Below are 13,535 nucleotides of genomic sequence, written 5' to 3' on the forward strand. Positions count from 1 at the left end.
TATGGAAAAATAAAATGGATTTTATCATCCTCACTTAATTTTTTTATTTTTTTTTTCAGAGACAGAGAGAGAGAGAGAAAGAGAGAGAGAGAGAGAGAGAGAGTGAATGGGAGAAGGGCAGAGGGGGAGAGAGACTCTAAAGCAGCCTCCACGTCCAGCATGGAGCCTGATGTGGGGCTTGATCTTCCGAACCGTGAGATCATGTCCTGAGCCAGAATCAAGACTCAGACACTTAACTGCTTAACTGTTTGAGTCACCCAGGCATCCCCTATTGTCCTCATTTTAAACTGAGTCTCACAGTTTTCATTGTTTTATCATTCATAGGGCAAAGAAATGGTAGTGCTGGGAATGTATCATGAGTCTCTCTCATCTCAAAGCCTGGACTTATTCTCATAGTACCTCAAAAAGTCACTGACATTTTCACACTTTAAGTTTTAATCTCTCTTGGCTGACTTTATACTTTGATTTTTTTTTTTTCAACGTTTATTTATTTTTGGGACGGAGAGAGACAGAGCATGAACGGGCGAGGGGCAGAGAGAGAGGGAGACACAGAATCGGAAACAGGCTCCAGGCTCTGAGCCATCAGCCCAGAGCCCGACGCGGGGCTCGAACTCACGGACCGTGAGATCGTGACCTGGTTGAAGTCGGACGCTTAACCGACTGCGCCACCCAGGCGCCCCTATACTTTGATTTTTGTTTACCCCTAAGAAGATGATAATTGATTTATTAGCTTGATTTTGGGGTGTTTAACCTGCATCAAACAAAAATACCAGCCATAATCTGTTTCCTGTGGCAGTGAATGACGTTACCCAGAACTCCTCTTTAAATTTTCTTTTAAAATCATGCAGGCACTTACCTGAGCTTTAAAACTTGGTTTTAAATGTACTTGGTTATATTCGTTAAGTTAAACACCCTATAGATGAATTAAAGCTTGGGCTTGTCCCATTTCAGAATGCTTGCTGGCTCCTTTCAATGTCAGTGTTTTTCCTGTTATTTTTCTCAGAAATTGTGGGATAAGAATATCCTTATGTCCAAGACTAGTATTTAGATGATAGTTGAGAAAACATAGATTAAATGGAAATCACTTTACATTGGGAATTAAATTTAATATTTCCATAATTTGGAATCATTTTACTGAAGTACTTTGAAATGACTACTAAGCAAAAACATATGCAATAAGGTGCTGGCTCAATAGCAAAGGCATCATAGGAAGCTAATGTCGTTTATTTCTGCAGTAGAGGCAGTGTTTCTGACATTGCTCTAAATATATAGTAAATTTGTATTGAGTAAATGCATGTGTAAACGCTAGGAATACCCAGTATAATAGCAATAGTGAATATAAGTATTGAAGTCTGCTCTCTTTTAAAATTGTTACTTACGTTACCGAATATGGCTAGAGTATTAACATATGCTTTGCACATACCACTGATTAAATTGAGTATTGGCTTTTCTAGGTGGATTTTTTTAAATTTGCTTTTAATGTTTGTTTATTTTTGAGAGAGAGGGAGAGAGAGAGAGAGAGAGTGAGAGAGTGAGAGCACGTGTGAGGGTGGGGCACAGGGCGAGGGAGACATAGAATATGAAGCAGGCTCCAGGTTGCAAGCTGTCAGCACAGAGCCCCATGCTGGGCTTGACCCACGAACCGTGAGATCATGACATGAGTAGAAGTCGGACACTTAACTGACTGACCCACCCAGGCACCCAAAGGTGGATACAATTTTTAGGTGGAAATTAAATAGACTATATTTGTCAGTAATTTGCTTCTATTTTTTATTGAATCTTAATTCACACACAATGTTATATTAGTTTCGGATGTACCTTGTATTGATGGAACAGTTCTATACATGACTCAGTCAATGCTCACCACGATAAGTGTAGTCCTCGTCTGTCACCATTCATTATTTCAATATTATTGACTGTATTCCCCATACTGTACTTTCAACCTCCTTGACTTATTTATTTTATTACTGGAACTTTCTACTTCTTAATCTTTTTTATCTATTTTGCCCATCTATCTACCCACCTCCCGTCTGGCAACCAACAGTTTGTTCACTGTATTTAAGAGTCTGCTTTGTTTTTTAGATTTCATATATAAGTGAAATCATAATGACATTTATCGTTCTTTGTCTTATTTCACTTAGCATAACATACTCTATGTGCATTCATGTTGTCACAAATGGCAAGCTCTCATTGTTTTATATAGCTTTGTAATACTTTGTTGTATATATACCATACCTTTTTGGTCTGTTCATCTATCAGTGGGCACTTGAGCAGCTTCCATATATTCTTTATTGTAAATAATGCTGCAATAGGCATAGGGGTGCATGTATCTTTTTGAATTAGTGGTTTTGTTTTCTTTGGGTAAATATCCAGTAACGGACATATTGTGGTTCTATTTTTCTAGTTTTTAAGGAATCACCATGTTATTTTCTGCAGTGGTTGCACAAATTTACATTCCCACCATCAGTGCATGAGGGTCGCCTTTTCTACACATCCTTATCTACAGTTATTACTTGTCGACTTTTTCATTTTAGCCCTCTGAGTTGTGTAAAGTGATATTCCTTTGTGGCTCTGATATGCATTTCCTTGATGATTACTGATATTGAACACTGTTCCATGTGTCTGTTGGCCATCTGGATGTCTTCTTTGGAGAAACGTCTGTTCATGTATTCTGCCCAGTTTTTAAATTATATGTGTGTGTGTGTGTGTGTGTGTGTGTGTGTGTGTGTGTGTGTGTTTGGTGTTGTTTTTTTGTGAGTTTTTTTTTTTTTTTTTAACATTTCGGATGTTAACCCTTTATCAGATATATCGTTTCCAACTATCTTCTCCCACTCATTAGGTTGCCTTTTAGTTTTGTTGATTGTTTCCTTCACTGTACAAAAGTTTTGTTTTTCTTCAATGTAGTCCCAATAGTTTATTTTTGCTTTTGTTTCCCTTGCCTCAGGAGACATATCTAGAAAAATGTTCCTAAGGGTCATGCCCAAGCTACGACCGACTATATTTTCTTTTAGGAGTTTTATTATTTCACGTCTCCCATTTAAGTCTTTCATCCATTTTGAGTTTATTTTTGTTATGGTGTAAGATTGGAATCACAAAAGACCCTGAATAGCTAAAATAATCTTGAGAAAAAAGAACAAAGGGAGAGGTATCACAATCCCAGATTTTAAGACATACTTCAGTGATTTAGTAATGGAAACATTATGGTACTGACATAGAAATAGACATATAGATCAACAGAACAGGATAAAGATAGTAGAAGTAATTTGTTTTCTTGATAAGGAGTATTACCCCAAAAAACAACCAATGTCATTTTTTTAATATAGATCTTTATGATTGAAACTAACATTTAAAAAAGGATAGACCCCTACAGACATGTTAAGGTACTGATTGAAATTTCCACAAGTCCAGCAAAATTTGTAGAAGAAAAATTTCTAAATTTGGACTCTCCTTATATACATCATGTAGTTTCAGGTAAGGTAGTTTTAGTTAAACCAGTCTCACTTAATGCTTACAACTATTGAGTACGTATTTAAAATGTTTAAAACTGAGATGCAACACATTGTCTATAAACAATTGCAGCGATTACAAGATTAGCTCTCATGGATTTATTTTCTTCCCCATTTTGAAATTATTTTTATCAACTTTATTTTATTCCACCACAGTGAAAACGCATGTACACACATACACACAGAGAAACAAATACACATATAAATAAATAAACATTTTTTTTTAGTTTTTATATAATTCCAGTTGGTTAACATATAGTATAATATTAGTTTCAGGTGGATAATATACTCAACACTTGTTAATAGTGCTGCTGTAAACATTGGGGTACATGTATCCCTTCAAATTAGTATTTTTATGTCCTTTGGATAAATACCTAGTAGTGCAATTGCTGAATAGTAGGGCAGCTTTATTTTTAGCTTTTTGAGGAACCTCGATACTAAATAAATGTACATTTGCAAATAGAGAGCCAAGGCGCACTCAGACATGGAGGTGTATCAACAACCTATAGAGTCTAGCAAAGGTCAGGTAAGCCTGGTCTGTCTGGGCCAGGCTGAAGGGCTGGCTTAGATTATAATGCCCAGTGAAAACAAAGTTGTTTTCCTACCTTTACATAGAATTGGCTACAGGCTGGCTATTTCTTTCCTTGAAACAGAATTCAACCTTTGACTAAAAAAAATAATAATAAATGAAAGATAATATCAATGTTTAGGTAGCTAGCTATATGTAGTATAAATTTAATGGTTTTATTTATTTTTGAAGGTGAGAGAGAGAGACAGAGCATGAGCGGGGGAGGAGCAGAGAGAGAGGGAGACACAGAATTCGAAGCAGGCTCCAGGCTCTAAGCTGTCGGCACAGACGCGGGGCTCCAACTCACGAACTGTGAAATCATGACTTGAGCCAAAGTCAGACACTTAACCGACTGAGCCACCCAGGAGCCCCCTGTAGTATAAATTTAAATAAAACATAAGTGTATCTCTTTCTATAGATATCATGTTTAAACTATAATGTAAATTTACATAAATATATATAAATACATAAAATGTAATATATTTTATAATATGCATGTAAAATATTTAATTATGTTTTCTGTATTATATAGGTATATTTTATAAACAAAATATATGGAAATATTTAATATAAGGTTATCTATAAACAAATACATTATAGGTATTTAATATACATGTATACATAATTTGTAATAAGAGACAACATACAACATGATCTAAAAAGAAGGAAAATATGAAAGAATCTTTAAAAGTTTATGTTTTTTGAAGTTTATGTTACAAAGAAAAAAGAGAAATGAAGGATGATTCATCACGTCATGCTTAGGGGTGATAAGTGTTCTCTGTAGCGATGCAAACATTCTTGGTGTTTCCCGCCATGGTGAGATAGAAGGAAGGTTTCCAACCAGTCAGTTAAGGAAATTCCTATTTGGTGTGGAGAGATGTAGTGACTTTGGAAAACCTTGTATTTTCAATTTGATAGTTGAGGTTGCTTTGAAAGGAAATTTGCTCTTTTTCCTGAAGTGGAGAGGATATGTTTCTTGCAAGGAATGTGGACCCATGACAGGCTATTTTTTATAGTGTCATCTAAATGTCAGGGATAGAAGTTCCATAGCCTCAATGAGCAGACTGTGAAAGACGGGTGCATGCAGACAGCCCCCACTGCACCGAGAGAGACCCCAGCTTCCTGACGCAGCATCAATGTGGGATTCTTCATGGGAGTATTGGCAGGATGCTCCAAACTTCGATATATCAAGGAAAACTTCTGGTGTTTTTTTTTTTTTTTTTTTTTTTTTCTTTTTTTTCTTCAGATAGCAGTCAGGGACAGAGACTTAAAAAGAAGTATATAGTTGATGTTTTCAAAAATTTACCAGCAGGAAGACTGCTGTGATGTCAAGCTTGGCTGCTCTTGCCGTGTGGCACCATGACCAACCTGGACACAGGGAGCAGGGATAAAACCCAAAGGGCAGAGCTTTGTGTATTTACAGTGTCTGGATTTATACTTGAAAGCGAAAGGCGGTGAAAGACCTTTATTCTTCTTCCAAGGGACGAACAGCAGTCTGTCCTCAGGACACTAGATACGGTGGAGGATGCTTTCGGTTGGGGCTATGGGAAGAGCTGTGCTGTCCTCGTAAAGTTCTCCTTCTGTTCTAGTATCAGGAAGCTTATCGGTTGCTTCGTACAATGTTACTTCATTTTCTGAAGGAGAATTAAGTGTCTAGTGACTGCATAAAATTTCGGGACTGCAAGCTGGTATTTTCGTGTCTCTTATTACCTTTTAGCAAGTTGTATAACATGTTTGTGTTTATTGTTTGGTCTAGCTTCACGTTCCTAGAATGTAAGATAAATGAGAGTAGAGATATGAGTGGACTTTCTTTATTGCTATTTTCTAGCTGCCTTTAAGAGTGAGTGATACCTCATAGATCCTGCATAACTTTTTGTTGAATAAATGAATTTATGAGAACATTGGGTGCCAGAGAAATAAATATGAGGTTTAAGTGGCTGTGAATCTGAATGATATGAAAGTCAAAATGGATATATTATATGTTGAATAATTGTGGTAAAATATTCTTAAGCCTTTGGGAAACATATTTTAAATTTCATGAAACTCAGCCACTTACATGTAAAATTATAACCTAATTGGAAAGCTTCCATTTTCCCCAGTATATCTGACAATAGCATGCTATTTCCAAATCACTATAGGGAACACATGTCTTTATTAGGTGTCCCCAAGTGTGGACCTTACCAACCAATGTATCTCCTGAAAGACAAGTACAGTGAATTTATTTATAGGTCAGCTCCATTCGTTTTTAGAATAGGGCATGTTCTAGATTGCTAGAGAACAACATTACTGGCCAAGGAGATTTGGAGGAAAGATTTGCACCCAGAGAACATGGCAGAGTTTGATATGGGACTTATCACGGAAGTCCGACACCGCATTGGAGGTCTTGTTTGGGATGTGTTTCACTCACCTGTCATTTAACAAGATTTGGGGTTCCATCTCCTATAAGAATTTCGCCTGCAATTCTACAGCCTGTACAACTAGCAATGAAAATGTTATTTTGATGAAAATGTTTGATCTGTCCCAACTTCCTTGATGACAGAAGAGCCTGCTGGCTGACTGGCACACTAAGGTTATTAACCATGGGGTCCTTACTCTCTTGTGTGTAGAAACATAGCCTCTTTCTAGGAGGTGTCTTCTCATGATAGCTTCCTTTAGAAACCAGGATTTTCTTATTAAGTCAATACGAGCACTCTGTTTTAGGGTATCAGGATGACATGATGAGTCATACCATTCTTTCAGGTTGCAATCAGTGTTGAGCCTATTGGAATGATTAAAACTGCCTTGGAAATGATGAAGACATAAACTGAGTAGTAAAAACAAATCAAAGAAGTTCCTATCTTTTTCATTATTGGAAACAACATACTCTCCCAAGTATTCTTATTACTGCAGGAAGTAAGTACTCTGCCCATTGTAAATGAATTTTTGTACAAGGTTTCCCTGTGATATTTTCAAAAGTATATGTACAGTTCTCTAATAACAATATATAGGATTGCAGATCCAGAAATTCTGCTTCTAGAGATATCATAATGCAATGACTTCAATAATTTTACAATTATGAGCCATCTGGTGGTTTTCATTTTGAAGGTTGTTAAATGAAACCAAATAGTTTGAGTCAGAAGCAAAAGAAAAACTAAGGGGCACCTGGGTGGCTGAGTTGGTCAAGCCTCCGACTTCAGCTCAGGTCGTGATCTCATGGTTGGTAGGTTGGAGCCCTGTGTCGGGCTCTGTGCTGACAGCTCAGAGCCTGGAGCCTGCTTGGGATTCTGTGTCTCCCTCTCCCTCTGCTCCTCCCCCACTTGTGTTCCGTCTCTCTCTGGCTCTCTCTCTCTCTCAAAAATGAATAAATATTAAAACAATTCAGAAGCAAAGGAGAATGGCATATTAGTGAGCACATAAAAAACTAAGCCAGTAAGAGGGTAGTCAAGTTGATTGCTTAAAGATTCTTGAAGGAACACAGCTTTGCCCTTTGTCATTTTGCAAGATAGTATTGCTTTTTCTTTAAGTTTTGTTGTTTGTGTTTTGCTTTTTGCCTTTTGTTTTTGGATCAGTATTCTTTATTTTCTGTCTGTGTATATATATATATATATATATATATATATATATATATATATATAGTAATTTTATGTACCGTTTTCTGTTTCTTAATGTTACCACATTTCTTAGGGAAAAAAAAAATTAGAGCTAGAGCTAGTATTTGAATAAATCTTAGTGGGGCCACATCCAGGTTTGGGAACAGGCCTCCAGATCCCATGAAACCTTCCGGGCCATGTGTTCTGCTTAGAATTGTCTAGTCCTTTTCTGTAATGCATGAGCAGACCTTTCAGACTCACCACCTGTCCCACCTCTTCCGCCACTCACCAGTCTGTAACCTTAAGCCAGTGAATGTGACCTTTCCTCCAAGACTGGAGATAATCTAAAACCTACCCTAGATGCTGTGCTAAAGACAGATTGAGACAATATGTTTAAGCACTTGGAAGACTCCATAGAGGCTGAGTCAAAATTACTCAGATTAAGCTCACTCTGTTGGAGGCACTGAGCCGTTCACAGGGCACCTGGGTGGCTCAGTCGGTTGAGGGTCTGACTTCGGCTCAGGTCATGATCTCACAGTTCATGGGTTAGAGCCCCACGTCAGGCTCTGTGCTGACAGCTCGGAGCATGGAGCCTGCTTCCGATCCTCTGTCCCCACCTCTCTCTGTCTGCCCTCGCCCTGCTTGCTGTCTCTTTCAAAAATGAACAAATAAACACTTTAAAAACATCCTATAGCCATTCACTTAATCCTCAAAACAAACATACAAAGTAGATATCATTTTGTCTTCATGTTAATGATGAGGCAAGTAAGATAGAGATGCTTCCTCATTTGCTCAAAATCATGTAATCGGTGAGTTTAAGAACTTGCATTTACGAAGAACCCACTGCTCTTTCGTGTGCTAGCGTTGGCTAGTCGTAAGCATGAACTGTTGTGATATCTAATATTGGGCTCTCCTGGGGGCTCCCTAGGCCTGGCATTTACAAAAGTAGAGGCTGAGTCTGTTGCCAGTAAGGGGGAAAAATGTGTGAGAGCCAGGTAATAAGAAAGTGCCTCTTTTTGTCTGTCTGTTTTAGGTAAGGAAACAGAATAACTTCCTTTCTAAAATGCGCATGTTCTAGTGCAGTGACCTTTGAAATTTAAGCACTACGCATTCTATGAGTAAAAGAAAAAACACGGGCTTGAACTTTTCATACAAGTTTAAAGTAAATTATGTATATCTATATATGCTATTGTGCAAATAAACTATAACACACACAAATAAAACAGAAACATAGATGAAATAAACTGCATGTAAAGGCAGAATTAAAATATTTCCTTGGCACATTCTGATGAACCTTACCGCTAGTCATCTACGGGAGAGAATCCTGGACAGGTCTGGTCGACTGAAGGCCCTTGGGGCACGGTGTAGCCGGCCAGAAGCACCTAGTTATGAAGGTTGAACAATTATCTAGACGACTGGGCAATCCCTCATGGAAATTTGGATTTCTACAATATTCTGGAAACTCGGAAGGCCTGGCAACACTGTACCAGTTGACCTCTGCAGGCAAACCCTGAGACTCCCAGTTTATCACAGCCTCACCGTCCCTAGTGTCCCTTTAGCCTAATTCGCTCTCTGCTTTGGTGTTCTTGTCCCCCATAGGCATCTGAATGTAACGCCTTTGAATCAGAGAGACAGGGTTCCTATCCCTGTTCTTCCCTGATCTATACCCAGGGTCACTTTGAACAAGCCCGCATCAATGATTTTTTTCAATTTACACGGAAGCTTAGCACATCATTCTTTCAATAAGATTTTTTTTTTTTTGGTGTGCTCACTGGCCACTAATATTTCACCTGGTGTCTTTACTTCCTGGAGATTGCAAAGAAAAGCAAACGGATTGGAATGAAATTCATCCAAATGTTTTGGAAGACAGATGTGGTAGAAATGGATGGTGTTCCCTTGTCTTACTTGGCACAGTCACTCCCTTATTGCTCTGCCAGGAAGCAATTAGAATTGTAATAATGTGTTTTTCTATTTAATTATATAAGACAAATGCCCATAGAAATGTTCACGTAGGATACTAACAACTAGTCTGCCAGCTGAAATCATCATGAAACAATGTACACGCTATCACTGACCTATGGCTACGGTAAATGTAATAACTTCATAGTTGATTCACTCATAGGGTCTCCATTTTTAAAAGGGCGATGTCATCAGTATGTTAACTACTCAACTTCCTTGCTTACAGAGTAACAGCAAATATTTCTTTCCTTAGAGATCACTTGTGTGTAAATTCATGTGGGTAAAGAGTTGCTGGGCATTGAGCGGGTGTGTTATTTGTTAGTGGAAGGTGTGGCACAGGTGATTACCTATGAAGTCATTGAGGCTTTTCTGTACTGTCACAGTCGTGTGTATAAATCCTATAATAGACTAATGAACGTGTCACCTGTTTCCTTCCCCTTCCTGTGATTTCAGATCAGCCTTGAGCAGAATTTGACAGAAGATGTTACAACGGTTTTACCTCTGGAAATGCTTAGCCTCGGGGATCATCCTGGGAGTGCTGTCTGCAGTCTGCTTCGGCCAGTACGATGACGGTAAGTCTGCTTTTAGTCTGACTTTGAGAGTTAGCCAGGGTTTCTGTAATTAAGTGGAAAAGGAAGCACAGCACAGAAATGAATAATGCTAATGTGTAGTTCGTTGTTAGAGGTTAGTAGCTGTTTGCAATAATTTACCTTAATTAAAATAGTTCTGCAAAAGTGGCATCCGATGTACTTCGTTGCTTAACAAGGATTGCAGTGTGGTGGAAAATCCAGAGCGAGGCCTCCGTTTGACCACTTACTAATTATCCCTGAGCAAATGTGTAATTGCTGTGGAAAACAACAACATTAGATGCTATTTACTAACCCTTGAATTGACACAATTAATGGTCTCCGATAAAATTTAAGACTGTAAAGTGTACCAAAATCTCCTGTGAGGAAAGATCTCTCTGAAGGAGTCAAAAGTAGGTGCTCTAAGTGATTTCACTGTTAGCACTTTCATGGGGTATGGCATTATTTCATCCACCGCTATTTAATTTGGAAAGAGGAAAACAGTATAAAAGACTTGACGTTAGAGTTTGTGAGTTCCTTCCTAATACTCAGCCAGTCACTTTAGAAAGAGATGTTGGTCATCAAGGTCCCTCAGGGGACCATGTAACACGTTCCATGTGCAGAACCTGAAATGTGCATGTCTCAGATATTTTAATAGTGGGGAGATCTGTGTTTGGATACCTCATAATGAAAATTAGGATATGTATAATACTTTAATAGATGGAAGAAATAGACAAATTCCTCCACTCTAGGAAGCTGAGTTTGGTTTTCTTTTTCCTTTTCATTGTTTTTACTTGATATTGTTTAGCATTCAGGGTCCACAGGCACCAGCCGCCTCTTCCGCCCTGCCGCTCTGTTATGTGGCCACACTTAGTAGCGTCAAAGAATGGCGTTATTAGTATTTTTATGCTTTGCTTGGCTAAACTGAATGATCTGAAGATAGATGAACTGATTTGACTTTATCTCAAACAGTATTCAAATTGTACGTGTATTACGGCATTCTTAGTCATTCATGGTTAGAAAAATATGGCTTTTTTCAGACTTGGAGAATAATTTTCAAGAACAATTATTTTCGTAAATCAATAGCCTGATTCCTTGAAAAGTTTTGCTAATTGGTCACCGTTTACTTTAAGTGTGCCTGAACCCAGTGTTTCTGTTGTTGCCATTTATTGCGATGGTAAATCTCCATTTCAAAGAAAATTTAAATGTTGAGATAAATAAATAATGTAACAGCTACTTTGAAGCAATAGATAGATAGATAGATAGATAGATAGATAGATAGATAGATAGATAGATAGATAGATATGAATGAACCATGGAAGAGCATGACTTTCTATTAAAAGGAAGTATTTTAAATTTGCCCTGGGAATAAATGACAAATGAGTGTATTGATAGCTCTTGGCACCATAAGGCTTTCTATTTTTATTCATATTTGGCCTTCACACTGAGCAGGGGAGGGTTCACCATCATTGCTGACATTAGACATTTGCAAGCCCTGTACTTTTAAGCAATGTTAATTTAGGTTATCAGAGGAAATGACTCCATGTTTAGCCCATAATGCCGTAGATCAGTTTCCTTAATAAGCTCATTATAGCTCTTGCTCTTTCTAAATGTGCTCACATAGCCTCCAAAATAAGATTACCAGGTAACTGCTGGCCCAGGTGGTCTCCCATCTGGAGCAGGGAGCCTCACACCTGCCACGTGGCAGGGCCAGGGTGCGGCCGGGCTGTGGAGGGGTGGCCCCCTGCAGCCCTAGAGACCTGTTCAGCCCTACTCCTTGAGGTAACTGACTCATTGTCAGCAAGGCTGCAGGGGTTTGACCTTGGCAGAGACATATGCTCTGTAGTGTTTTGTGGAGACCTCTTCACCTTATGTGCATTCTAGCATCCCTTCCAAACTGGCCTCCTCCAGGGAGCCCCCGTGGTCCTGCCACATTCAAGGGTACCTGAGCAACCTCCCACCCAGGTCTTTACTTCTCTCTGAACTTCCACAATTAGGGTCTCTTGGCAATCACTTTTATCCAGTTGTTCAGTTATGTGTGACTGAAAATGGTTCTTATAGTTGCTGTTTTTTTTGTTTTTTTTTTTAATCTGTATGAAATTGTGAACTCATGCTGTGAAGGAATGAATCAGAACTCGGCAGTGTGCGACTATTGCACGAAATAACCCTAAACTGGAATATGCCATGAGACTCTCTTGAAGCGATTTTTTTTTTAAATCCAAATGCTAGGGGGATGGGGGTATGTAGGATCAGATGGAAGGAAGAAGGTGGTTAGGTCATAAACATGCTGACAGCTTGTGAGAAATTAAAACCGGAAAGAACTTTGCCACAGCTGATGATCTGCTGGTTGGATTAGCCCATTGTGAGAGTTGGCGACTGACGGCATGCATGGCTCGGAGCTTCAGATAGAGAAAAATAAAGGAGAAAAAAAATGTAAACTACTTTGAAGCTATTAGGATAACAGTCTATTAGGATAAATGTCTAGATTTTTCTTGTATGAAATAATAGAACTCTTCTGGCTTGTATTTAAGAACAGTCTCCAATGCTTTTCTGTATATTTCCTTACTTAGACATAAGGGAATTATCCTGAAAGGAGATTCTAACTATCCAGTGAGCTGAGCTGAAACCCTTGGGTTTCCAAGCAGGATGTATCCCCACTTGGGGTGCCTTGAGGAGAGGTGGTTAAATAAACTTCACGGCTCTGCGACAGGAGTAACATGGTTTTAATGGTTCGTATTCCCAGACTTTTCTAGACTGTCATGTAGGGCAATGCTATAGCACTCTGTCTACCTCATGAGTTCCTCTGCTTTCTATTCATGGGACTCTCATCATCTCCCCAGGATCATGCTGGAAACGTGTCCAAACTCCTGTGTCCTTTGAGTTTGCTGTTGCTAAGTGGAATGCCCGTTACCTCTTCTTGGCAACCTTATCTTTCTGGAAGTGGTACAAAGCAACAGTTTCCCTTGTCTCTTTCGGTTATAATCAAATTAAACTCAAGGTGATTATTGAAGACTCTAAGTAATTTTCAGTGAACTGGGTGGTCTGAAACATCATCCTTCACTTAAATATGATTTCTTTTTTTAAATTTTTTTTGTAATGTTAATTTATTTTTGAGAGACAGAGAGAAACAAAGCATGAGTGGGGGAGGGTCAGAGAGAAAAGGAGACACAGAATCCCAAGCAGGCTCCAGGCTCTGAGTCATCAGCACAGAGCCCAATGTGGGACTCGAACCCATGAACCGTGAGGTCATGACCTGAGCCAAAGTCAGCGCTCAACCAATTGAGCCACCCAGGTGCCCCTAAATATGATGTCGTTCATAGAGAGAAATTGAGCAAATATATTTGAACACCCATGCGCACACACTCAT

At 38.7% G+C, this 13,535-nt stretch overlaps 1 protein-coding gene across 13 annotated transcripts in view; it reads left to right on the plus strand.

Moving 5' to 3' along the window:
- The window catches only part of PCDH15 (protocadherin related 15), a 1,260,230-nt gene that overhangs the window by 455,515 nt on the left and 791,180 nt on the right, over positions 1–13,535 (plus strand). For 12 of the 13 annotated variants that reach the window (XR_015241496.1, XM_086679475.1, XM_086679485.1 and 9 more), the window contains one exon: positions 10,056–10,174. Coding sequence is in view for 12 of the 13 variants with exons in the window: in XM_086679475.1 (XP_086535601.1) it covers positions 10,084–10,174 (91 nt within the window). In the remaining variant the exon portion in view is untranslated. Of the gene's footprint in view, positions 1–10,055; positions 10,190–13,535 lie in introns of all 13 variants that reach the window. The other variant, XM_086679477.1, reaches the window with a different exon arrangement.

The sequence above is a fragment of the Puma concolor genome, chromosome D2, assembly GCF_028749965.1.
Source record: "Puma concolor isolate L17-30 chromosome D2, mPumCon1.1.hap2, whole genome shotgun sequence".
Lineage (NCBI taxonomy): Eukaryota > Metazoa > Chordata > Mammalia > Carnivora > Felidae > Puma > Puma concolor.